This window comes from Zophobas morio, unplaced genomic scaffold (genome assembly GCF_036711695.1).
Source record: "Zophobas morio isolate AGI-343-1 ecotype UQ-CSIRO unplaced genomic scaffold, CSIRO_AGI_Zmor_V1 ptg000617l, whole genome shotgun sequence".
In the NCBI taxonomy this organism is placed as follows: Eukaryota; Metazoa; Arthropoda; class Insecta; order Coleoptera; family Tenebrionidae; genus Zophobas; species Zophobas morio.
The window spans coordinates 56583-83319 of record NW_026972720.1 but is presented as its reverse complement, the minus strand read 5'-3'; the positions used below and the strand labels follow the sequence as shown (position 1 = coordinate 83319).

Here is a 26737-nt window from a genome sequence, read left to right as displayed (position 1 = left end):
TTATCGAAGAAATGAAAACGGATATGACCACTGTGGCGAAAAAGGACGAAAAAGGATACTAAGAACGAAAAAGGACGAAGATGGACGAAAGAGGACGAATAAAGTCGAAAAAGGACATAAAACGGCGAAAAAGGACGAAGAAGGACGAAAAAGAACGGAAAAGAACGAAAAAGAAAGAAAAATGAAGAGAAGGGCAAAAAGGGTAAAAAGAATTTTGGAGGGGAGTAACTATGATTCTTCGGTGGGAGTAACTATGATTCTTCGGTGGGAGTAACTATGATTCTTCGGTGGGAGTAACTATGATTCTTTGGTGGGAGTAACTATGATTCTTCGGTGGAAGTAACTATGATTCTTCGGTGGGAGTAACTATGATTCTTCGGTGGGAGTAACTATGATTATTCGGTGGGAGTAAGTATGACTATGTATTTCAAAGGACGATTCTCGGTAAACCAAGGTAGTTATCGAAGAGGTGAAAGCGGATTTGATTTCTGCGGCCCGAAATCTACAAGAAAATGTATTAAGTGAAATTTCGAAAATTTTGTTGAAAATTGCTTGAAAATTGAGGTCATTTTGCATATTTTTGAACATTTCAAAGGACGATTATGGGAAAACCATTGGAGTTATCGAAGAAATGAAAACGGATATCTCTTCTGCGGCCCGAAATGTGCAAGAAAATGTATTAAGTGAAATTTCGAAAATTTTGTTGTAATTTGGTGGGAAATTGAGGTAATTTTGCATATTTTTGAATATTTCAAAAGACAATTCTGGGAAAACCATTGAAGTTATCGAAGAAATGAAAACGGATATGACCACTGTGGCGAAAAAGGACGAAAAAGGATACTAAGAACGAAAAAAGACGAAGATGGACGAAAGAGGACGAAAAAAGTCGAAAAAGGACATAAAACGGCGAAAAAGGACGAAGAAGGACGAAAAAGGACGGAAAAGAACGAAAAAGAAAGAAAAATGAAGAGAAGGGCAAAAAGGATAAAAAGAATTTTGGAGGGGAGTAACTATGATTCCTCGGTGGGAGTAACTATGATTCTTCGGTGGGAGTAACTATGATTCTTCGGTGGGAGTAACTATGATTCTTCGGTGGGAGTAACTATGATTCTTCGGTGGGAGTAACTATGATTCTTCGGTGGGAGTAACTATGATTCTTCGGTGGGAGTAACTATGATTATTCGGTGGGAGTAACTATGACTATGTATTTCAAAATACGATTCTCGGTAAACCAAGGTAGTTATCGAAGAGGTGAAAGCGGATTTGATTTCTGCGGCCCGAAATGTGCAAGGAAATATATTAAGTGAAATTTCGAAAATTTTGTTGTAAATTGGTGGGAAATTGAGGTAATTTTGCATATTTTTGAATATTTCAAAGGACAATTCTGGGAAAACCATTGAAGTTATCGAAGAAATGAAAACGGATATGACTACTGTGGCGAAAAAGGACGAAAAAGGATACTAAGAACGAAAAAGGACGAAGATGGACGAAAGAGGACGAAAAAAGTCGAAAAAGGACCTAAAACGGCGAAAAAGGACGAAGAAGGACGAAAAAGGACGGAAAAGAAGGAAAAAGAAAGAAAAATGAAGAGAAGGGCAAAAAGGGTAAAAAGAATTTTGGAGGGGAGTAACTATGATTCTTCGGTGGGAGTAACTATGATTCTTCGGTGGGAGTAACTATGATTCTTCGGTGGGAGTAACTATGATTATTCGGTGGGAGTAGCTATGACTATGTTATTTCAAAGGACGATTCTCGGTAAACCAAGGTAGTTATCGAAGAGGTGAAAGCGGATTTGACTTCTGCGGCCCGAAATCAACAAGAAAATGTATTAAGTGAAATTTCGAAAATTTTGTTGAAAATTGGTTGAAAATTGAGGTCATTTTGCATATTTTTGAACATTTCAAAGGACAATTCTGGGAAAACCATTGAAGTTATCGAAGAAATGAAAACGGATATGACTACTGTGGCGAAAAAGGACGAAAAAAGATACTAAGAACGAAAAAGGACGAAGATGGACGAAAGAGGACGAAAAAAGTCGAAAAAGGACATAAAACGGCGAAAAAGGACGAATAAGGACGAAAAAGGACGGAAAAGAACGAAAAAGAAAGAAAAATGAAGAGAAGGGCAAAAAGGGTAAAAAGAATTTTGGAGGGAAGTAACTATGATTCTTCGGTGGGAGTAACTATGATTCTTCGGTGGGAGTAACTATGATTCTTCGGTGGGAGTAACTATGATTCTTCGGTGGGAGTAACTATGATTCTTCGGTGGGAGTAACGATGATTCTTCGGTGGGAGTAACTATGATTCTTCGGTGGGAGTAACTATGATTCTTCGGTGGGAGTAACTATTATTATTCGGTGGGAGTAACTATGACTATGTATTTCAAAGGACGATTCTCGGTAAACCAAGGTAGATATCGAAGAGGTGAAAGCGGATTTGATTTCTGCGGCCCGAAATGTGCAAGGAAATATATTAAGTGAAATTTCGAAAATTTTGTTGTAAATTGGTGGGAAATTGAGGTAATTTTGCATATTTTTGAATATTTCTTAGGACAATTCTGGGAAAACCATTGAAGTTATCGAAGAAATTAAAACGGATATGACTACTGTGGCGAAAAAACACGAAAAAGGATACTAAGAACGAAAAAGGACGAAGATGGACGAAAGAGGACGAAAAAAGTCGAAAAAGGACATAAAACGGCGAAAAAGGACGAAGAAGGACGAAAAAGGACGGAAAAGAACGAAAAAGAAAGAAAAATGAAGAGAAGGGCAAAAAGGGTAAAAAGAATTTTGGAGGGGAGTAACTATGATTCTTCGGTGGGAGTAACTATGATTCTTCGGTGGGAGTAACTATGATTCTTCGGTGGGAGTAACTATGATTCTTCGGTGGGAGTAACTATGATTCTTCGGTGGGAGTAACTATGATTCTTCGGTGGGAGTAACTATGATTCTTCGGTGGGAGTAACTATGATTCTTCGGTGGGAGTAACTATGATTATTCGGTGGGAGTAACTATGACTATGTATTTCAAAGGACGATTCTCGGTAAACGAAGGTAGTTATCGAAGAGGTGAAAGCGGATTTTATTTCTGCGGCCCGAAATCTACAAGAAAATGTATTAAGTGAAATTTCGAAAATTTTGTTGAAAATTGGTTGAAAATTGAGGTCATTTTGCATATTTTTGAACATTTCAAAAGACAATTATGTAAAAACCATTGAAGTTATCGAAGAAATGAAAACGGATATGACTACTGTGGCGAAAAAGGACGAAAAAGGATACTAAGAACGAAAAAGGACGAAGATGGACGAAAGAGGACGAAAAAAGTCGAAAAAGGACATTAAATTGCGAAAAAGGACGAAGAAGGACGAAAAAGGACGGAAAAGAACGAAAAAGAAAGAAAAATGAAGAGAAGGGCAAAAAGGGTAAAAAGAATTTTGGAGGGGAGTAACTATGATTCTTCGGTGGGAGTAACTATGATTCTTCGGTGGGAGTAACTATGATTCTTCGGTGGGAGTAACTATGATTCTTCGGTGGGAGTAACTATGATTCTTCGGTGGGAGTAACTATGATTCTTCGGTGGAAGTAACTATGATTCTTCGGTGGGAGTAACTATGATTCTTCGGTGGGAGTAACTATGATTATTCGGTGGGAGTAACTATGACTATGTATTTCAAAGGACGATTCTCGGTAAACCAAGGTAGTTATCGAAGAGGTGAAAGCGGATTTGATTTCTGCGGCCCTAAATCTACAAGAAAATGTATTAAATGAAATTTCGAAAATTTTGTTGAAAATTGGTTGAAAATTGAGGTCATTTTGCATATTTTTGAACATTTCAAAAGACGATTCTGGGAAAACCATTGGAGTTATCGAAGAAATGAAAACGGATATGGCTTCTGCGGCCCGAAATGTGCAAGAAAATGTATTAAGTGAAATTTCGAAAATTTTGTTGTAAATTGGTGGGAAATTGAGGTAATTTTGCATATTTTTGAATATTTCAAAGGACCATTCTGGGAAAACCATTGAAGTTATCGAAGAAATGAAAACGGATATGATACTGTGGCGAAAAAGGACGAAAAAGAATACTAAGAACGAAAAAGGACGAAGATGGACGAAAGAGGACGAAAAAAGTCGAAAAAGGACATAAAACGGCGAAAAAGGACGAAGAAGGACGAAAAAGGACGGAAAAGAACGAAAAAGAAAGAAAAATGAAGAGAAGGGCAAAAAGGGTAAAAAGAATTTTGGAGGGGAGTAACTATGATTCTTCGGTGGGAGTAACTATGATTCTTCGGTGGGAGTAACTATGATTCTTCGGTGGGAGTAACTATGATTCTTCGGTGGGAGTAACTATGATTATTCGGTGGGAGTAACTATGACTATGTATTTCAAAGGACGATTCTCGGTAAACCAAGGTAGTTATCGAAGAGGTGAAAGCGGATTTGATTTCTGCGGCCCGAAATCTACAAGAAAATGTATTAAGTGAAATTTCGAAAATTTTGTTGAAAATTGGTTGAAAATTGAGGTCATTTTGCATATTTTTGAATATTTCAAAAGACAATTCTGGGAAAACCATTGAAGTTATCGAAGAAATGAAAACGGATATGACCACTGTGGCGAAAAAGGACGAAAAAGGATACTAAGAACGAAAAAGGACGAAGATGGACGAAATAGGACGAAAAAAGTCGAAAAAGGACATAAAACGGCGAAAAAGGACGAAGAAGGACGAAAAAGGACGGAAAAGAACGAAAAAGAAAGAAAAATGAAGAGAAGGGCAAAAAGGATAAAAAGAATTTTGGAGGGGAGTAACTATGATTCTTCGGTGGGAGTAACTATGATTCTTCGGTGGGAGTAACTATGATTCTTCGGTGGGAGTAACTATGATTCTTCGGTGGGAGTAACTATGACTATGTATTTCAAAGGACGATTCTCGGTAAACCAAGTTAGTTATCGAAGAGGTGAAAGCGGATTTGATTTCTGCGGCCCGAAATCTACAAGAAAATGTATTAAGTGAAATTTCGAAAATTTTGTTGAAAATTGGTTGAAAATTGAGGTCATTTTGCATATTTTTGAACATTTCAAAGGACGATTCTGGGAAAACCATTGGAGTTATCGAAGAAATGAAAACGGATATGACTTCTGCGGCCCGAAATGTGCAAAAAAATGTATTAAGTGAAATTTCGAAAATTTTGTTGTAAATTGGTGGGAAATTGAGGTAATTTTGCATATTTTTGAATATTTCAAAGGACAATTCTGGGAAAACCATTGAAGTTATCGAAGAAATGAAAACGGATATGACTACTGTGGCGAAAAAGAACGAAAAAGGACGAAGATGAACGAAAGAGGACGAAAAAAGTCGAAAAAGGACATAAAACGGCGAAAAACTACGAAGAAGGACGGAAAAGAACGAAAAAGAAAGAAAAATGAAGAGAAGGGCAAAAAGGATAAAAAGAATTTTGGAGGGGAGTAACTATGATTCTTCGGTGGGAGTAACTATGATTCTTCGGTGGGAGTAACTATGATTCTTCGGTGGGAGTAACTATGATTCTTCGGTGGGAGTAACTATGATTCTTCGGTGGGAGTAACTATGATTCTTCGGTGGGAGTAACTATGACTATGTATTTCAAAGGACGATTCTCGGTAAACCAAGGTAGTTATCGAAGAGGTGAAAGCGGATTTGATTTCTGCGGCCCGAAATCTACAAGAAAATGTATTAAGTGAAATTTCGAAAATTTTCTTGAAAATTGGTTGAAAATTGAGGTCATTTTGCATATTTTTGAACATTTCAAAAGACGATTCTGGGAAAACCATTGGAGTTATCGAAGAAGTGAAAACGGATATGGCTTCTGCGGCCCGAAATGTGCAAGAAAATGTATTAAGTGAAATTTCGAAAATTTTGTTGTAAATTGGTGGGAAATTGAGGTAATTTTGCATATTTTTGAATATTTCAAAGGACAATTCTGGGAAAACCATTGAAGTTATCGAAGAAATGAAAACGGATATGACTACTGTGGCGAAAAAGGGCGAAAAAGGATACTAAGAACGAAAAAGGACGAAGATGGACGAAAGAGGACGAAAAAAGTCGAAAAAGGACATAAAACGGCCAAAAAGGACGAAGAAGGACGAGAAAGGACATAAAACGGCGAAAAAGGACGAAGAAGGACGAAAAAGGACGGAAAAGAACGAAAAAGAAAGAAAAATGAAGAGAAGGGCAAAAAGGGTAAAAAGAATCTTGGAGGGGAGTAACTATGATTCTTCGGTGGGAGTAACTATGATTCTTCGGTGGGAGTAACTATGATTCTTCGGTGGGAGTAACTATGATTCTTCGGTGGGAGTAACTATGATTATTCGGTGGGAGTAACTATGACTATGTATTTCAAAGGACGATTCTCGGTAAACCAAGGTAGTTATCGAAGAGGTGAAAGCGGATTTGATTTCTGCGGCCCGAAATCTACAAGAAAATGTATTAAGTGAAATTTCGAAAATTTTGTTGAAAATTGGTTGAAAATTGAAGTCATTTTGCATATTTTTGAACATTTCAAAGGACGATTCTGGGAAAACCATTGGAGTTATCGAAGAAATGAAAACGGATATGGCTTCTGCGGCCCGAAATGTGCAAGAAAATGTATTAAGTGAAATTTCGAAAATTTTGTTGTAAATTGGTGGGAAATTGAGGTAATTTTGCATATTTTTGAATATTTCAAAGGGCAATTCTGGGAAAACCATTGAAGTTATCGAAGAAATGAAAACGGATGTGACTACTGTGGCGAAAAAGGACGAAAAAGGATACTAAGAACGAAAAAGGACGAAGATGGACGAAAAAGGACGAAAAAAGTCGAAAAATAATAATAATAATAATAATAATAATAATTTATTTTCTACAGGTACATAACCCAATTACAGAAAATATAAAATATAAAATAACATAAGAGTATAAAAGAACATATAAAACTACAATTGTTTACAGTATGAAAAAAAAAGACGAAAATGAGCGGTTATATGTAATGAATAGTCTAACGATCGAACAAATTGATTATGCTTTTTTTGGTGGTTCGCAGACTGTCAAAATGTATGTCACATATTGATGATATATTATTAATAATCTCAGACATGATGAATATAGGTGATTTACGGAGAGTATTAGTCCTACATGTAGCTGAATAAATGGTTGTCAGTTGTCGCACATTCAATTTCATGGTACCCCGAAATTTATTTTATTCAACAGCCACATGCAGTCTATCTCGTTGTTCAATAATTTGTTCAAAAAAACTATACTTAATATTTTACGCCTTGTTGCAAGTGAAGTATAATTAAATCTACCTAGCAATGCTAAATGGTCATATCCTCTAACTGGATAGTTTCCGTCTTTAACAAAACACAAAAATTTTAAAAATCGCCTTTGCACCGATTCTAAGCGTTTGACATGAACCTCATATATTGGCGACCACACAACAGCACAATACTCTAATCTACTGCGTACTAATGCAAAATACAAAATACTTAGCGTTTGTGTATCTTGGAAATCTTTACAATTTCGAATAATCAGACCATACATAGAGTATGCTTTTTTAACAATCTCCGTTATATGCAATACAAATGTGAACTTATCGTCAAATAATACTCCCAGGTCCTGTACAGTCTCACTACGCTGTAGAATGGCGGTTCCTATTCTGTAAGAAAATTCTGTTTTGATTAACTTTCGAGAGAACGTCACAACGAAACATTTAGATATATTTAGTTGAAGCCGGTTCCTGACGCATCAACTTACTAAAGCATCTAGGCATCTTTGTAACTTTTCGCAATCAGATGAAGAGCGAATTTCCAAGAATAATTTTAAGTCGTCCGCAAACAACGATTTATTACAAGATACTAGTGCATCCGTCACATCATTAATATATATTAAGAATAGCAGGGGGCCGAGATTTGAGCCTTGCGGGACTCCCGATGTTGAGATGTACACTTCAGAAAAATGCCCGCCATGTACAACTTGTTGTCTGCGATTAAAGAGATAAGACTTCATTAAGGCCAATACCGGGGTTGAGAAGCCAATACGATCTAATTTATGAAGTAAGATGTTAAGGTCAATTTGATCGAACGCTTTTTGTAGATCTGTGTAGATGGCATCTACCTGACTATTTCTATCTATTACTTCCGATGTAAATTGCGTAAAAGTGGCTAAATTCGTGGCAGTCGAACGCGCTTTCATGAAACCATGTTGGTCAGGTGAAATTAAATTACGTACCGAGTTGTAAATGTGAGCATAGAGAACGCACTCAAACACTTTTGAAAAATTGCACAATATAGATATTGGTCTATAATTGATGATTTGAGAAGTATCACCTTTTTTGTGAATAGGAGTAATTTGTGCTAATTTCCAAAGCTCGGGGAAAGTCGACGTTTGAAGGATTAGATTGAAGATATGACTCAGCGGATTTGATAAAACATAAGCAGTATCTCTTAGAAAAAAACTGGGTATATCATCAGAGCCGGATGTTATTGTATTTTTTGCCGCCTTCATAGCGCGTATAATTTCATCTTCAGTTATAGAAGACACACTGATGGTCAAATTATTGGGAAATGTTTCTGAAACCATGTCGGCACTAATGGGCTGGGAAGAAGTGTAAACACTTTTGAAAAAATCAGCAAAGCTGTTAACTATATCCGTCGGATTAGAAATGGTTTTTCCATCGTATGTTAGTACTCCAGACTCCAGGTATACGCGTCTTGCCTTGTTTAGAATGAATGAACGACCAGAATTTCTTGGGGTCTGTGATAATATTATTTTCAATACCCCTAATATATTTTGTATATGTTATGCAGATTTTCTTTTTAACATCTGCTCTGAGTCTCTTAAATTCAATATATGTCTGAGGATTATGATTCGACAGAAATGTTTTACGCATATTGGTTTTTAATCTAAGACTTCTTATAATATCCTTATCGAACCAAGGTGGATAATGACGGTATTTTCTTTTGAAACCTCCAGTCTTTGGTATGTATAAATGAAAAGTTCTAAATAAAATTGTGTAGAAGTGATGACAAGCTAAATTAACATCTTTAATTTTTCCAAGCTCAGACCAATTAATATGTAATAATGCATTATATAAACCAGGGAAATCCGCTTTTTTAAAGTTATAGATATAATTGTTTGAATTTAAACAAAAGATATCAGCCTTTTTAATATTACAATCTATATCAAATTCTAATGGAGGATGAAATGCGTCTTCTTGGACTAGAGGGAAGCTAGACTTTTCAACATGACAACAGGAAGAAGAGAATATGAGATCTAAAGTATTACCGAAACAATTACTTACATTATTATATTGAGTGAGGTTGGTAAGTTCTACAAAGTGATTCAAACATTGACTGTAGTTATTATTAATATTACTGCAATACGTGGATGTATTGAAGTCTCCTAGAAAAAGAACAGTCCTATCATGCATTTCGCCAATAATGCCAACATATTCGAAAAATGTTTCATAATCTTGAAAAGTTGTCCAAGGCGGAATGTAAACGGCAAAGATAAAGAGATTTTGATGATAGGATGTTTTTACCTTGACGCCTATAAGGTCAATAGAGGGAACGGTTTCAACAATGTTACTAACATCAATATTCGTAGAAGTCAGTTTAGTATTATTTACACCAATCAGGACACCACCACCTCTGGTGTTTCCTAAACGTTCAAAGTTTCGATCACATCGGTAAACTGCAAAATCATCAGGAAACAGTTCTGCGTTTGATACATCATTATGCAGCCAAGTCTCGGTCAAAACAAAAATATCAAACTCATCAGAAAGGGCTAGAATATTATTGTAGAATGAGGTTAATTTAGAGTTTAAACCCCTAACGTTTTGGTACATGCATGTTACTTTAGGTCGACGGTCCGAAAAATCATTGAAATCATTGTTAGAAATAGGAAGCGCATCATCATATTTTATAAAAAAGGATTAACAGATCGAGAGAATGTGGAAGAAGTCCCGTTAGTCAAAATAGTCGTTTCTTTGATCAAAATACCATCAGCCACATGCTTCATTATCGATCTCTTGGAAGCCTCTTTAAATGTAAAATTGATAGTTTTAAATTGTTTTTCTAAAATATTGTTTGAGTCCAAATAAAATATGTTATTATTAGATTCAGCTAGTCTACGCAGAGTGTCATTTAGTTGAGAGACCAAACTATTTAAAATCGGACGTTTCAGAAAATAGGGACATCCTATAAAAACGGTATTTGTATTCTTTATTATATCAGTGAACGTATTCATCTGGGGTAGTATGCCGGATTTAACCTCATGATTGCCACCAAAAATAATTAGGTAGTCGTTGACTGTAAGTGACGAAATAATACCGTTACTGTCGCAATCAGTGTTGAGAAGAACAGATATAGGTGCTTCTGGTTTAACAATGGAAAGTACATCGTATTCATCAGATTTTAAATAAAATTTCAGCAAGTTCACACAATTATGCCCTTTTTCGTCAGATAATAATACAATTTTCTTTTTGATATTCATAACCTTAGGGGTCTCAGGAATATTTATTTCTGGAGGTGGACTAGGTTGAGTTGTTAACTTTGAATCATTTAGAATTTTCTCACTGAGTTCGCAAACTGCCGGTTTCAGGCTATCAAATTCTGACTTTAATGAGTCAGTAATACAGGATTTTAAGTTACGACACATGTCATCAAGTAAATTAGGAAGATTCTTTGCTACGGAGTTGACTTTTGGGTTTTGTACGAGATTATCATTGGAAACGGTACTAAATGTCGATTTCAAATTAGCAAACTCAGTCTGAAGAGAAGAACTAATAATGGATTTTAAGTCAGCGGTCATAAACGACTCAGATAAACAGGATTTTACATCAGTACGCAGATCATTACTAATTTCAGATTTCCAATTATTAAATTCTGTTTTAATCGACTCGGAGATCATAGATTTCATGTCAACACGCAAATCGTCAAATAATTTAACCAAGTCATTCTCGACTGCTTTCACTATATGATCCATCGTATTAACTATAGAGTCTTTTAAATCACTGAATTGCCGTAGAGGATGAGGAAGTACCAACGGTCGAAGTATTTATTTTACCTCCTTTGTCGCACTGAGGACAACTATTAACAGAAGTTATGTCATTAGCGATTCCTAAAAATCCTTTAAACTGTCTTAGACAGATTGGATGAAAAACATTTCCGCATTTATTACAACTAATTTGGTTGACGACCAAATTTTTGCATTTAGTACAACAGCTCATATTGAATTAATGGAAATGACGAATAAGAATGTGCAATTACTGATGCTAAGTTTGATTAAAATAATTCGATAAATAATCAATAAAATAAAAAAGAATGAAATTTCAGATGACGATATATACAGCCAGATTTAAACTGTTTACCGTGCTATTAAATACACGGGTAACTTTTAGTGTGTGTCAAATCAGCTGTTCAGAAATACCTAAGTAAATTAGTGATAAGATGAAGCAAAAAGATATGGACATTAACGAGTATAAGAAATAATAATCTTCCTCGGGTAGAAAATCGATCAAATGCGAGTTGTCACAAACACTATTGCTTATATAAACTTGCCACAGCACTACAAAACTAACACAGTCACTTTGGTAAAAAAATAATGAATTAAATACACTAACTAATACTAAAAAACTCAATAATCTCAGGAGCGAGAATCTCAGCACTTCTAGACGGTGCGACTCGTCGTATTAATTCAATATGCAAAATGACCTCAATTTTCAACCAATTTTCAACAAAATTTTCGAAATTTCACTTAATACATTTTCTTGCACATTTCGGGTCGCAGAAGCCATATCCGTTTTCATTTCTTCGATAACTCCAATGGTTTTCCCAGAATCGTCCTTTGAAATGTTCAAAAATATGCAAAATGACCTCAATTTTCAACCAATTTTCAACAAAATTTTCGAAATTTCACTTAATACATTTTCTTGCACATTTCGGGCCGCAGAAGCCATATCCGTTTTCATTTCTTCGATAACTCCAATGGTTTTCCCAGAATCGTCCTTTGAAATGTTCAAAAATATGCAAAATGACCTCAATTTTCAACCAATTTTCAACAAAATTTTCGAAATTTCACTTAATACATTTTCTTGCACATTTCGGGCCGCAAAAGCCATATCCGTTTTCATTTCTTCGATAACTCCAATGGTTTACCAGAATCGTCCTTTGAAATGTTCAAAAATATGCAAAATGACCTCAATTTTCAACCAATTTTCAACAAAATTTTCGAAATTTCACTTAATACATTTTCTTGCACATTTCGGGCCGCAGAAGCCATATCCGTTTTCATTTCTTCGATAACTCCAATGGTTTTCCCAGAATCGTCCTTTGAAATATTCAAAAATATGCAAAATGACCTCAATTTTCAACCAATTTTCAACAAAATTGTCGAAATTTCACTTAATACATTTTCTTGCACATTTCGGGCCGCAGAAGCCATATCCGTTTTCATTTCTTCGATAACTCCAATGGTTTTCCCAGAATCGTCCTTTGAAATGTTCAAAAATATGCAAAATGACCTCAATTTTCAACCAATTTTCAACAAAATTTTCGAAATTTCACTTAATACATTTTCTTGCACATTTCAGGCCGCAGAAGCCATATCCGTTGTCATTTCTTCGATAACTCCAATGGTTTTCCCAGAATCGTCCTTTGAAATGTTCAAAAATATGCAAAATGACCTCAATTTTCAACCAATTTTCAACAAAATTTTCGAAATTTCACTTAATACATTTTCTTGCAAATTTCGGGCTGCAGAAGGCATATCCGTCTTCATTTCTTCGATAACTCCAATGGTTTTCCCAGAATCGTGCTTTGAAATGTTCAAAAATATGCAAAATGACCTCAATTTTCAACCAATTTTCAACAAAATTTTCGAAATTTCACTTAATATATTTTCTTGCACATTTCGGGCCGCAGAAGCCATATCCGTTTTCATTTCTTCGATAACTCCAATGGTTTTCCCAGAATCGTCCTTTGAAATATTCAGAAATATGCAAAATGACCTCAATTTTCAACCAATTTTCAACAAAATTTTCGAAATTTCACTTAATACATTTTCTTGCACATTTCGGGCCGCAGAAGCCATATCCGTTTTCATTTCTTCGATAACTCCAATGGTTTTCCAAGAATCGTCCTTTGAAATGTTCAAAAATATGCAAAATGACCTCAATTTTCAACCAATTTTCAACAAAATTTTCGAAATTTCACTTAATACATTTTCTTGCACATTTGGGGCCGCAGAAGCCATATCCGTTTTCATTTCTTCGATAACTCCAATGGTTTTCCCAGAATCGTCCTTTGAAATGTTCAAAAATATGCAAAATGATATCAATTTTCAACCAATTTTCAACAAAATTTTCGAAATTTCACTTAATACATTTTCTTGCACATTTCGGGCCGCAGAAGCCATATCCGTTTTCATTTCTTCGATAACTCCAATGGTTTTCCCAGAATCGTCTTTTGAAATGTTCAAAAATATGCAAAATGACCTCAATTTTTTACCAATTTTCAACAAAATTTTCGAAATTTCACTTAATACATTTTCTTGCACATTTCGGGCCGCAGAAGCCATATCCGTTTTCATTTCTTCGATAACTCCAATGGTTTTCCCAGAATCGTCCTTTGAAATGTTCAAAAATATGCAAAATGACCTCAATTTTCAACCAATTTTCAACAAAATTTTCGAAATTTCACTTAATATATTTTCTTGCACATTTCGGGCCGCAGAAGCCATATCCGTTTTCATTTCTTCGATAACTCCAATGGTTTTCCCAGAATCGTCCTTTGAAATGTTCAAAAATAGGCAAAATGACCTCAATTTTCAACCAATTTTCAACAAAATTTTCGAAATTTCACTTAATACATTTTCTTGCACATTTCGGGCCGCAGAAGCCATATCCGTTTTCATTTCTTCGATAACTCCAATGGTTTTCCCAGAATCGTCCTTTGAAATATTCAAAAATATGCAAAATGACCTCAATTTTCAACCAATTTTCAACAAAATTTTCGAAATTTCACTTAATACATTTTCTTGCAAATTTCGGGCTGCAGAAGGCATATCCGTCTTCATTTCTTCGATAACTCCAATGGTTTTCCCAGAATCGTGCTTTGAAATGTTCAAAAATATGCAAAATGACCTCAATTTTCAACCAATTTTCAACAAAATTTTCGAAATTTCACTTAATACATTTTCTTGCACATTTCGGGCCGCAGAAGCCATATCCGTTTTCATTTCTTCGATAACTCCAATGGTTTTCCCAGAATCGTCCTTTGAAATATTCAGAAATATGCAAAATGACCTCAATTTTCAACCAATTTTCAACAAAATTTTCGAAATTTCACTTAATACATTTTCTTGCACATTTCGGGCCGCAGAAGCCATATCCGTTTTCATTTCTTCGATAACTCCAATGGTTTTCCAAGAATCGTCCTTTGAAATGTTCAAAAATATGCAAAATGACCTCAATTTTCAACCAATTTTCAACAAAATTTTCGAAATTTCACTTAATACATTTTCTTGCACATTTGGGGCCGCAGAAGCCATATCCGTTTTCATTTCTTCGATAACTCCAATGGTTTTCCCAGAATCGTCCTTTGAAATGTTCAAAAATATGCAAAATGATATCAATTTTCAACCAATTTTCAACAAAATTTTCGAAATTTCACTTAATACATTTTCTTGCACATTTCGGGCCGCAGAAGCCATATCCGTTTTCATTTCTTCGATAACTCCAATGGTTTTCCCAGAATCGTCCTTTGAAATATTCAAAAATATGCAAAATGACCTCAATTTTCAACCAATTTTCAAAAAATTTTCGAAATTTCACTTAATACATTTTCTTGCACATTTCGGGCCGCAGAAGCCATATCCGTTTTCATTTCTTCGATAACTCCAATGGTTTTCCCAGAATCGTCTTTTGAAATGTTCAAAAATATGCAAAATGACCTCAATTTTTTACCAATTTTCAACAAAATTTTCGAAATTTCACTTAATACATTTTCTTGCACATTTCGGGCCGCAGAAGCCATATCCGTTTTCATTTCTTCGATAACTCCAATGGTTTTCCCAGAATCGTCCTTTGAAATGTTCAAAAATATGCAAAATGACCTCAATTTTCAACCAATTTTCAACAAAATTTTCGAAATTTCACTTAATATATTTTCTTGCACATTTCGGGCCGCAGAAGCCATATCCGTTTTCATTTCTTCGATAACTCCAATGGTTTTCCCAGAATCGTCCTTTGAAATGTTCAAAAATAGGCAAAATGACCTCAATTTTCAACCAATTTTCAACAAAATTTTCGAAATTTCACTTAATACATTTTCTTGCACATTTCGGGCCGCAGAAGCCATATCCGTTTTCATTTCTTCGATAACTCCAATGGTTTTCCCAGAATCGTCCTTTGAAATATTCAAAAATATGCAAAATGACCTCAATTTTCAACCAATTTTCAACAAAATTTTCGAAATTTCACTTAATACATTTTCTTGCACATTTCGGGCCGCAGAAGCCAAATCCGTTTTCATTTCTTCGATAACTCCAATGGTTTTCCCAGAATCGTCCTTTGAAATGTTCAAAAATATGCAAAATGACCTCAATTTTCAACCAATTTTCAACAAAATTTTCGAAATTTCACTTAATACATTTTCTTGCATATTTCGGGCCGCAGAAGCCATATCCGTTTTCATTTCTTCGATAACTCCAATGGTTTTCCCAGAATCGTCCTTTGAAATGTTCAAAAATATGCAAAATGACCTCAATTTTCAACCAATTTTCAACAAAATTTTCGAAATTTCACTTAATACATTTTCTTGCACATTTCGGGCCGCAGAAGCCATATCCGTTTTCATTTCTTCGATAACTCCAATGGTTTTACCAGAATCGTCCTTTGAAATATTCAAAAATATGCAAAATGACCTCAATTTTCAACCAATTTTCAACAAAATTTTCGAAACTTCACTTAATACATTTTCTTGCACATTTCGGGCCGCAGAAGCCATATCCGTTTTCATTTCTTCGATAACTCCAATGGTTTTCCCAGAATCGTCCTTTGAAATATTCAAAAATATGCAAAATGACCTCAATTTTCAACCAATTTTCAACAAAATTTTCGAAATTTCACTTAATACATTTTCTTGCATATTTCGGGCCGCAGAAGCCATATCCGTTTTCATTTCTTCGATAACTCCAATGGTTTTCCCAGAATCGTCCTTTGAAATGTTCAAAAATATGCAAAATGACCTCAATTTTCAACCAATTTTCAACAAAATTTTCGAAATTTCACTTAATACATTTTCTTGCACATTTCGGGCCGCAGAAGCCATATCCGTTTTCATTTCTTCGATAACTCCAATGGTTTTACCAGAATCGTCCTTTGAAATATTCAAAAATATGCAAAATGACCTCAATTTTCAACCAATTTTCAACAAAATTTTCGAAATTTCACTTAATACATTTTCTTGCACATTTCGGGCCGCAGAAGCCATATCCGTTTTCATTTCTTCGATAACTCCAATGGTTTTCCCAGAATCGTCCTTTGAATTATTCAAAAATATGCAAAATGACCTCAATTTTCAACCAATTTTCAACACAATTGTCGAAATTTCACTTAATACATTTTCTTGCACATTTCGGGCCGCAGAAGCCATATCCGTTTTCATTTCTTCGATAACTCCAATGGTTTTCCCAGAATCGTCCTTTGAAATGTTCAAAAATATGCAAAATGACCTCAATTTTCAATCAATTTTCAACAAAATTTTCGAAATTTCACTTAATACATTTTCTTGCACATTTCAGGCCGCAGAAGCCATATCCGTTGTCATTTCTTCGATAACTCCAATGGTTTTCCCAGAATCGTCCTTTGAAATGTTCAAAAATATGCAAAATGACCTCAATTTTCAACCAATTTTCAACAAAATTTTCGAAATTTCACTTAATACATTTTCTTGCAAATTTCGGGCTGCAGAAGGCATATCCGTCTTCATTTCTTCGATAACTCCAATGGTTTTCCCAGAATCGTGCTTTGAAATGTTCAAAAATATGCAAAATGACCTCAATTTTCAACCAATTTTCAACAAAATTTTCGAAATTTCACTTAATACATTTTCTTGCACATTTCGGGTCGCAGAAGCCATATCCGTTTTCATTTCTTCGATAACTCCTGTTCGTGGTTTTCATTCGCCGTGATTCCGCTTTGTTGGGTGGCGAGAATAAAAAACAACACTTGTGGTTTTTGTTGATTTATTTACACGGAACTTACTTCGGCAACGGACACAAGACAACAGATGAAGTATATACAAAATACGGGCCTTTTATACCCAAAAAGGGAGCCGAGCTACCTGTTCTTACAATGGATTTAACTGTACATTTTTCCTAGCCAGGTAGCGCACCTGCAACTACTGTACCCTTTCTAGTCGGCTACCTAAACTTCCTGGAAATATACTTTCCATACCGGCCACCTTGAAGACCCTAACTTCAATTACAAGATTCATATGATATTATTACATTGACAGGAGATTACAATTTGTAAACCTGAATTAAGCATTTGATTGGTAAAAAATAAATCATATTATTTTTTATGTTAAATAAAATGGCATTAAGATACAAGTTTAAATAATATAAACAACGGGATCGACAATTTTTCAAGTGTTTAGCTTAAACTAAAATGCACTCCGCTACGTTGCCCGCTGATTTGGGGCGCACCCTTTGAAACCGCGCACTTTGGATTAGGGGCGCATTTTACATAGGCAGAACGCATAACTTTCGTACTGCTCTTTTCACAACACCGGCACTGGTTTTTATGGACACCACGCGAACGACGCCGTCGGTACCAGGGTGGACGTCCAGGATTCGGCCCAATCTCCACTGCAACGGCGGGGTGTTTTCTTCAACCAGGATGACCATGGTGTTGACGGCGATTGCATCAGGCTGCGTAGCGAATTTTTGATTTCGAAGGGAGTACTGAGTTAGGTACTCTTTTTTCCAGCGATGCCAAAAGTCCTGACGAAGGCGCTCGATTTTTTGCCACTGTGATAAACGATTAACTTTGAGTGGCGTGATGTCCTGCTCATCAATGGCTGTGAGTGGTTCGCCAATTAGGAAGTGACCAGGGGTTAGAGGTTGAAGGTCATTGGGGTCGTTACTCAGGGGAGTAATTGGTCGGGAGTTCAAAATCGCTTCAACACGAGTTAAAAAGGTGTACAGCTCTTCATAAGTTAAAACCATTGAATTCAATGAACGTTTGATATGATTTTTAACAGATTTTATGTTGCCTTCCCAAAGGCCGCCCATGTGTGGTGATTTTGGAGGAATAAAATGCCATTTTATTCCTTTATTTGCAAGATTCTGAATGACATTTCTGAAAGATTGCGATTTCAAAAATTCTGTTAGTTCATTCAATTTATTTCGAGCACCTACAAAGTTCGTAGCATTGTCCGAATACATATGATATACGTGACCACGCCTGGCCACTAGTCGATTAAAGGCTGCTAAAAATGATTCGGTTGTCAGATCGTTTACAAGTTCCAAATGGATCGCTTTGGTTGAAAAACATACGAATAGGCAAATGTACGCCTTGACATGACGCTTGCTACGACCACGACATTCCTTAATTAGCAGAGGTCCGGCGTAATCTACGCCACTGACTAAAAAGGGACGCGTAGGTTCAAGTCTTGATTTAGGCAAGTCACCCATTGGTGGGAATAAAGGTTTTGGGTTTGTTCGAAAACAATTAAAACATTTGTGTAACACACCTCTGACAACGGTTCTAGCAGCAGGTATCCAAAATATTTGTCTAATAGAAGCTAATGTACCTTGAAGTCCTGCGTGCAATTGTTTTTCATGTTCGTACTGAACCAAAGTTTTTGTGATGTGATGACCTTTAGGTAATAAAATCGGATGTTTTATGTCATAAGATAGTGACGATTTTTTAAGTCGCCCTCCTACGCGAATTAATTGGTTTGTTTCATCGAAAAATATGTTTAGACTTAGCAATCGTGATTTTTTGTCGATCGCTTGGTTTTGTTGAAGACAATTATATTCATTTTGAAAAGCTGTTTTTTGTAACTGACGTGCGATAGTGAATTTTGAATTTTGAAGTTCTTCTGTTAATAAATGGTTAGCCAAGTTTTTAGAATTTGGATTTTTGCAATTATTGATGAATCTTAGTACCCATGAGACCACTCTTTCTGTTTTTTTATAGGATGAAAATTTGGTTAAAATTGGCAGCTCTACTGTTGGTGTTTCGGATGATAATAACGAAATTGTACGTCGTTCTGGGGTTTCTATGGTTTCTAAATTGATATTTTGTATTGGCCATTCGGAATAGTTTTGATTTAACCAGTGTGGCCCGTGCCACCATAAGGAGTTATTTTTTAAGTTCTCCGGTGTACAACCTCGACTAATTATATCGGCGGGGTTGTCTTCACTTTTGACGTGATACCAACCGTCTTTAGGGCTAAGTGTTTGTATTTCGGAGATGCGATTCCCTACAAATGTTTGGTAGGACGCTGGAGTTCCCTTAATCCACGCTAAGACAATAGTGGAGTCGGACCAGAAATATTTTCGATTTATTTCCATATGTAAAGCTTGCGAAACAACGTTCATTAGGCGAGTTAATAACAACGCTGCTGAGAGTTCAAGTCGTGGTAACGTGATTGTTTTAAGTGGTGCGATTCTGCTTTTGGCTGCTATTAAATGAGTTTGACTGTTTTCGGATGAATCCGTAACCCTGAGATAAACCGCTGCCCCGTATGCGACTTGGGACGCATCTCCAAAGCCATGCATTTCGATTGCAATACGGTTAATCTGAATTATATTGCGTGGAATGTTAATTTGATTTAAACTACCGAAAGTTCTTAAAAGATTTTGCCATGTTTGTTGTATAGTTTCGGGAACAGGCTCGTCCCAACCGATTTTTAACATCCAGAGCCTTTGGATCACTATTTTTGCCGTAACAATGACTGGGGCAATTAAACCTAAAGGGTCGAATATTTGTGCGGTTTTCGATAAAATTTCACGTTTTGTTATTTGATTTGAAACATTATATTCAAAATCCCTGACTGAATAATTTAAAATGTCGTGATAAGGATTCCACAACAATCCTAAAGGTTTTGTGTATTCGCCTTTGTCCAATCGGATGTTTAAATTTTGTTCATGACTAAGTGTGTCAGGAATTAGCTCAGAATGATTGGAGGCCCATTTCCGTAGCGAAAATCCTCCATGTTTTAAGATTTCTATAATTTGATCGCGAATTACGATAAGTTCCTCCACCGAATTATGTCCCGTGAGAAGGTCATCGACGTAGAAATCTCTTTGGATGATTTTCGCGGCCTCTGGATATTGGGATTTGAACTGTAAGGCCAATTCGTGCAGGCACCTGATCGCAATAAAACTAGCCGGTTTTGTTCCGTACGTTAAAGTGGTTAACCGAAAAGTCTTTAATTCATCCTGAATGTTATCTCTCCAAAAAATACGTTGATAGTCTGTATGCTCAGGATGCATTAGTATCATGCGGTACATTTTCGTTATGTCGCCACTTAAAACGTATTTGAAAGTTCGAAACCGTGTTAATATTGCAAAAAGATCGTCTTGTATTGTAGGACCTGCTAAAAGATTGTCGTTGAGGGAAAGTCCGCTTTCGGTTTTTGATGATGCGTTAAATACTACCCGCAATTTGGTCGAGGTGGATTCTTTGAACACCGCGTGATGTGGCAAATATGTGACCCTTTGATTTTCGATTTCATTAGGAGGAACTTCTTCCATATGGTTTAATAGTTTATATTCGCGCATAAATTTTGAATAATCAGCTTTGAGGTCTGGTTTTTTTACAAGTTTTCGTTCAAGATTATAAAATTGCCTTAATGCATTTTTGCGATTTGAATCAAGAATTGGCGGATTATTAACAAATGGTAATTTAACTATAAAACGGCCATCAGCTGCCCTATTCGTTGTTAATTTATAATGATTTTCAGATTTAAGCTCTTCGTCAGTGAGCCTCGTGCAGACGGTTCGGCATTGTTCTAATTCCCAAAATTTTTCTACCTGTTTTTCTAAGACGGATGTTAGGGTAATGCTTAAGCCGGATGACGTATTTAGATTACCTGAATGCGGAACGTTCAAGGATCCTCCGACAATAAAACCTAACTGAGTTGCCTGCAATTTAAGTTCGCCAGCGGGCGAATTTTCGTTTGGACACAAAAGTTCCCAAAACAGACCGGCACCAATGAGGATATCAATTGGTCCAGGATCGTAAAACATAGGATCTGCTAATAGTTTATCGTTTGGAATAACCAGATGTTTTGGATCTATTCGCGCTAACGGCAGATTTTCAGTGATTTGATCCAAAATTAAACAATTCATGTTTGCCGAAAACTTCTCATAACGCGATTTTATTTCTACGTTCGTCGAATATTTTATGTTAGATTTGGTTTTTCCGATACCGCCGATATTTATATGTATTGGATTTTGTTTTAAACCTAATTTTTTGCATAGCGATGTAGTGATGTAATTACTCATGCTTCCCGAATCTAAAAGAGCTCTGCATTGTATGTATTTGTTTTGTGCATTTTTAATTAGGATTAGAGCTGTTGATAGAATTACAGTGTCCTTTAAATTCAATAATGAATGATTTACAACCGAATTTACGTGCTGAGTTTCGCTGTTTTCGGGTCCATCGCGGTGCAAAAGTGTATGATGTTTTTCTCCGCATTCGCGACATCTTGATTTTGAAAAACAAGTCTGTGTTTTATGATTGCTTCGAAAACAGTTAGTACATAAATTCAATTTTTTAGTGAAATTAAATCTTTGTTGCGAGCTTAAATTTCGAAATTCTGGACAATGATATATACTATGAATTTTATCACAGTAAAGGCAATTACTGTCTTTGTTTGTAACTACATGAGCTACCGCCCTTGGTTTTTTGTTAATATTTTGGTTTGCATTAGAAGTTTGAGGCGTGTTCGTTTTATTATTAATTAAACTGATTGATTCTAACGTTCTATACCGTTTTTCTAAGTATATGATTAACGATGAATAGGTCGGAACATCTTTGTCCAACGTAGCTTGCCAGTCTCTAATTGTGACATAGTCTAATTTTTCGATTATGATTGGGACGATTAGCGCGTGCCACTCGTCTATTTTAATATCTAATTGTTTTAAGGCTGTGACATTTCTGATTATAGTATCTAAAAGTTCGCGAATTGCATAATGTGACGCTTTAGACAAACTAGGTAGTTTTAATATGGATAAAATATGATCCTGTACGATTAGTCGCGTGTTTTTAAATCTGCTTTCGAGAATTTTCCACGCTTCTTGATAATTTTCGTCGGATGCCTCTAACTGTTCGATTGACCTTTTTGCTTCACCTTCTAAACACGATCTTAAATGCTGGAACCGTTGACAGTCGGTTAGTTTGTAAGAATTGTCTTCGATAATTGACTTGAACGTGTTAGTGAATGTTAACCATTCTTTATAACAACCCGAAAATGGTTTAATATTAATGGGTGCGATTGGAGGAAGATGTGCAAAGGTTGCGTGATTACCTGAATTAGACGTTTGTGCGTCGTCGCGACTTTCAGTTTTTGATTCTATTGTAGCTATTATTTCGCAATATTTATTTTCGATTTCTTCGCGATATTCTAAATGTTTTTCGACAAGCGCCTTGTCAGATCTATCTAATAACAAGTCGATTTCATCCTGTATACTGTTGTATTCTTGAAATGCTTGATTGGCTAATGTTACGCGCGTTTTTAATAAATGAATATTAGAGTTTGCATTGAATGAATTAACAAAAGTTTGAATTCGTGTAAATTTTGACTTGATCGTGGTTCTTTTAACGATTAATTGATCTAAAGTGGGCGCCATTTCCTAACTGATTTATGATTAAAAAAGTGTGTTTTTTGGTTGTAATAAGGATTGGAAAGGAAACGAACCATTCACCTGATACTTGTTGCTCTTGATATGTTGATGTGCCCGTTGTATGTTCACGTGTTGCGTATCACTTAGTTATGATGTCGCGATATTACTGATCGAATCACTAAATTCGTGTATTTACACATCCGGCTCGAAGGACCATATGTTCGTGGTTTTCATTCGCCGTGATTCCGCTTTGTTGGGTGGCGAGAATAAAAAACAACACTTGTGGTTTTTGTTGATTTATTTACACGGAACTTACTTCGGCAACGGACACAAGACAACAGATGAAGTATATACAAAATACGGGCCTTTTATACCCAAAAAGGGAGCCGAGCTACCTGTTCTTACAATGGATTTAACTGTACATTTTTCCTAGCCAGGTAGCGCACCTGCAACTACTGTACCCTTTCTAGTCGGCTACCTAAACTTCCTGGAAATATACTTTCCAACTCCAATGGTTTTCCCAGAATCGTCCTTTGAAATGTTCAAAAATATGCAAAATGATATCAATTTTCAACCAATTTTCAACAAAATTTTCGAAATTTCACTTAATACATTTTCTTGCACATTTCGGGCCGCAGAAGCCATATCCGTTTTCATTTCTTCGATAACTCCAATGGTTTTCCCAGAATCGTCCTTTGAAATATTCAAAAATATGCAAAATGACCTCAATTTTCAACCAATTTTCAAAAAATTTTCGAAATTTCACTTAATACATTTTCTTGCACATTTCGGGCCGCAGAAGCCATATCCGTTTTCATTTCTTCGATAACTCCAATGGTTTTCCCAGAATCGTCCTTTGAAATGTTCAAAAATATGCAAAATGACCTCAATTTTTTACCAATTTTCAACAAAATTTTCGAAATTTCACTTAATACATTTTCTTGCACATTTCGGGCCGCAGAAGCCATATCCGTTTTCATTTCTTCGATAACTCCAATGGTTTTCCCAGAATCGTCCTTTGAAATGTTCAAAAATATGCAAAATGACCTCAATTTTCAACCAATTTTCAACAAAATTTTCGAAATTTCACTTAATACATTTTCTTGCACATTTCGGGCCGCAGAAGCCATATCCGTTTTCATTTCTTCGATAACTCCAATGGTTTTCCCAGAATCGTCCTTTGAAATATTCAAAAATATGCAAAATGACCTCAATTTTCAACCAATTTTCAACAAAATTTTCGAAATTTCACTTAATACATTTTCTTGCACATTTCGGGCCGCAGAAGCCATATCCGTTTTCATTTCTTCGATAACTCCAATGGTTTTCCCAGAATCGTCCTTTGAAATGTTCAAAAATATGCAAAATGACCTCAATTTTCAACCAATTTTCAACAAAATTTTCGAAATTTCACTTAATACATTTTCTTGCATATTTCGGGCCGCAGAAGCCATATCCGTTTTCATTTCTTCGATAACTCCAATGGTTTTCCCAGAATCGTCCTTTGAAATGTTCAAAAATATGCAAAATGACCTCAATTTTCAACCAATTTTCAACAAAATTTTCGAAATTTCACTTAATACATTTTCTTGCACATTTCGGGCCGCAGAAGCCATATCCGTTTTCATTTCTTCGATAACTCCAATGGTTTTCCCAGAATCGTCCTTTGAAATGTTCAAAAATATGCAAAATGATATCAATTTTCAACCAATTTTCAACAAAATTTTCGAAATTTCACTTAATACATTTTCTTGCACATTTCGGGCCGCAGAAGCCATATCCGTTTTCATTTCTTCGATAACTCCAATGGTTTTCCCAGAATCGTCCTTTGAAATATTCAGAAATATGCAAAATGACCTCAATTTTCAACCAATTTTCAAAAAATTTTCGAAATTTCACTTAATACATTTTCTTGCACATTTCGGGCCGCAGAAGCCATATCCGTTTTCATTTCTTCGATAACTCCAATGGTTTTCCCAGAATCGTCCTTTGAAATGTTCAAAAATATGCAAAATGACCTCAATTTTCAACCAATTTTCAACAAAATTTTCGAAATTTCACTTAATACATTTTCTTGCACATTTCAGGCCGCAGAAGCCATATCCGTTTTCATTTCTTCGATAACTCCAATGGTTTTACCAGAATCGTCCTTTGAAATATTCAAAAATATGCAAAATGACCTCAATTTTCAACCAATTTTCAACAAAATTTTCGAAATTTCACTTAATACATTTTCTTGCACATTTCGGGCCGCAGAAGCCATATCCGTTTTCATTTCTTCGTTAACTCCAATGGTTTTCCCAGAATCGTCCTTTGAAATATTCAAAAATATGCAAAATGACCTCAATTTTCAACCAATTTTCAACAAAATTGTCGAAATTTCACTTAATACATTTTCTTGCACATTTCGGGCCGCAGAAGCCATATCCGTTTTCATTTCTTCGATAACTCCAATGGTTTTCCCAGAATCGTCCTTTGAAATGTTCAAAAATATGCAAAATGACCTCAATTTTCAACCAATTTTCAACAAAATGTTCGAAATTTCACTTAATACATTTTCTTGCACATTTCAGGCCGCAGAAGCCATATCCGTTGTCATTTCTTCGATAACTCCAATGGTTTTCCCAGAATCGTCCTTTGAAATGTTCAAAAATATGCAAAATGACCTCAATTTTCAACCAATTTTCAACAAAATTTTCGAAATTTCACTTAATACATTTTCTTGCAAATTTCGGGCTGCAGAAGGCATATCCGTCTTCATTTCTTCGATAACTCCAATGGTTTTCCCAGAATCGTGCTTTGAAATGTTCAAAAATATGCAAAATGACCTCAATTTTCAACCAATTTTCAAAAAATTTTCGAAATTTCACTTAATACATTTTCTTGCACATTTCGGGCCGCAGAAGCCATATCCGTTTTCATTTCTTCGATAACTCCAATGGTTTTCCCAGAATCGTCCTTTGAAATGTTCAAAAATATGCAAAATGACCTCAATTTTTTACCAATTTTCAACAAAATTTTCGAAATTTCACTTAATACATTTTCTTGCACATTTCGGGCCGCAGAAGCCATATCCGTTTTCATTTCTTCGATAACTCCAATGGTTTTCCCAGAATCGTCCTTTGAAATGTTCAAAAATATGCAAAATGACCTCAATTTTCAACCAATTTTCAACAAAATTTTCGAAATTTCACTTAATATATTTTCTTGCACATTTCGGGCCGCAGAAGCCATATCCGTTTTCATTTCTTCGATAACTCCAATGGTTTTCCCAGAATCGTCCTTTGAAATGTTCAAAAATATGCAAAATGACCTCAATTTTCAACCAATTTTCAACAAAATTTTCGAAATTTCACTTAATACATTTTCTTGCATATTTCGGGCCGCAGAAGCCATATCCGTTTTCATTTCTTCGATAACTCCAATGGTTTTCCCAGAATCGTCCTTTGAAATGTTCAAAAATATGCAAAATGACCTCAATTTTCAACCAATTTTCAACAAAATTTTCGAAATTTCACTTAATACATTTTCTTGCACATTTCGGGCCGCAGAAGCCATATCCGTTTTCATTTCTTCGATAACTCCAATGGTTTTACCAGAATCGTCCTTTGAAATATTCAAAAATATGCAAAATGACCTCAATTTTCAACCAATTTTCAACAAAATTTTCGATATTTCACTTAATACATTTTCTTGTAGATTTCGGGCCGCTGAAATCAAATCCGCTTTCACTTCTTCGATAACTACCTTGGTTTACCGAGAATCGTCCTTTGAAGTACATAGTCATAGTTACTCCCACCGAATAATCATAGTTACTCCCACCGAAGAATCATAGTTACTCCCACCGAAGAATCATAGTTACTCCCCTCC

At 35.5% G+C, this 26737-nt stretch overlaps 1 protein-coding gene across 1 annotated transcript; it reads right to left on the bottom strand.

Annotated features, from left to right (window-relative positions):
- Positions 1–17660: 17660 nt before the first annotated feature.
- LOC135121564 (uncharacterized) lies at positions 17661–22873 on the bottom strand. The gene is made up of 3 exons (XM_064045866.1): positions 21889–22873; positions 17780–21537; positions 17661–17714 (listed from the first exon to the last, which is right to left on the bottom strand). The coding sequence occupies exons 1-3, from the start codon at positions 22871–22873 to the stop codon at positions 17661–17663; spliced, it is 4797 nt and encodes a 1598-aa protein (XP_063901936.1).
- Positions 22874–26737: the final 3864 nt, after the last annotated feature.

Excerpts from the sequence above, each read along its gene's own strand:
- LOC135121564 (XM_064045866.1), bottom strand. The coding sequence starts at position 22,873 with ATGGCGCCCACTTTAGATCAATTAATCGTTAAAAGAACCACGATCAAG. Across the intron at positions 21,538-21,888 it reads TGTAGTTACAAACAAAGACA|ATTCGGGAAGCATGAGTAAT; the intron begins GTAATTGCCTTT and ends GAGCTCTTTTAG. Across the intron at positions 17,715-17,779 it reads CCGGTGTTGTGAAAAGAGCA|GGTGCGCCCCAAATCAGCGG; the intron begins GTACGAAAGTTA and ends GCGGTTTCAAAG.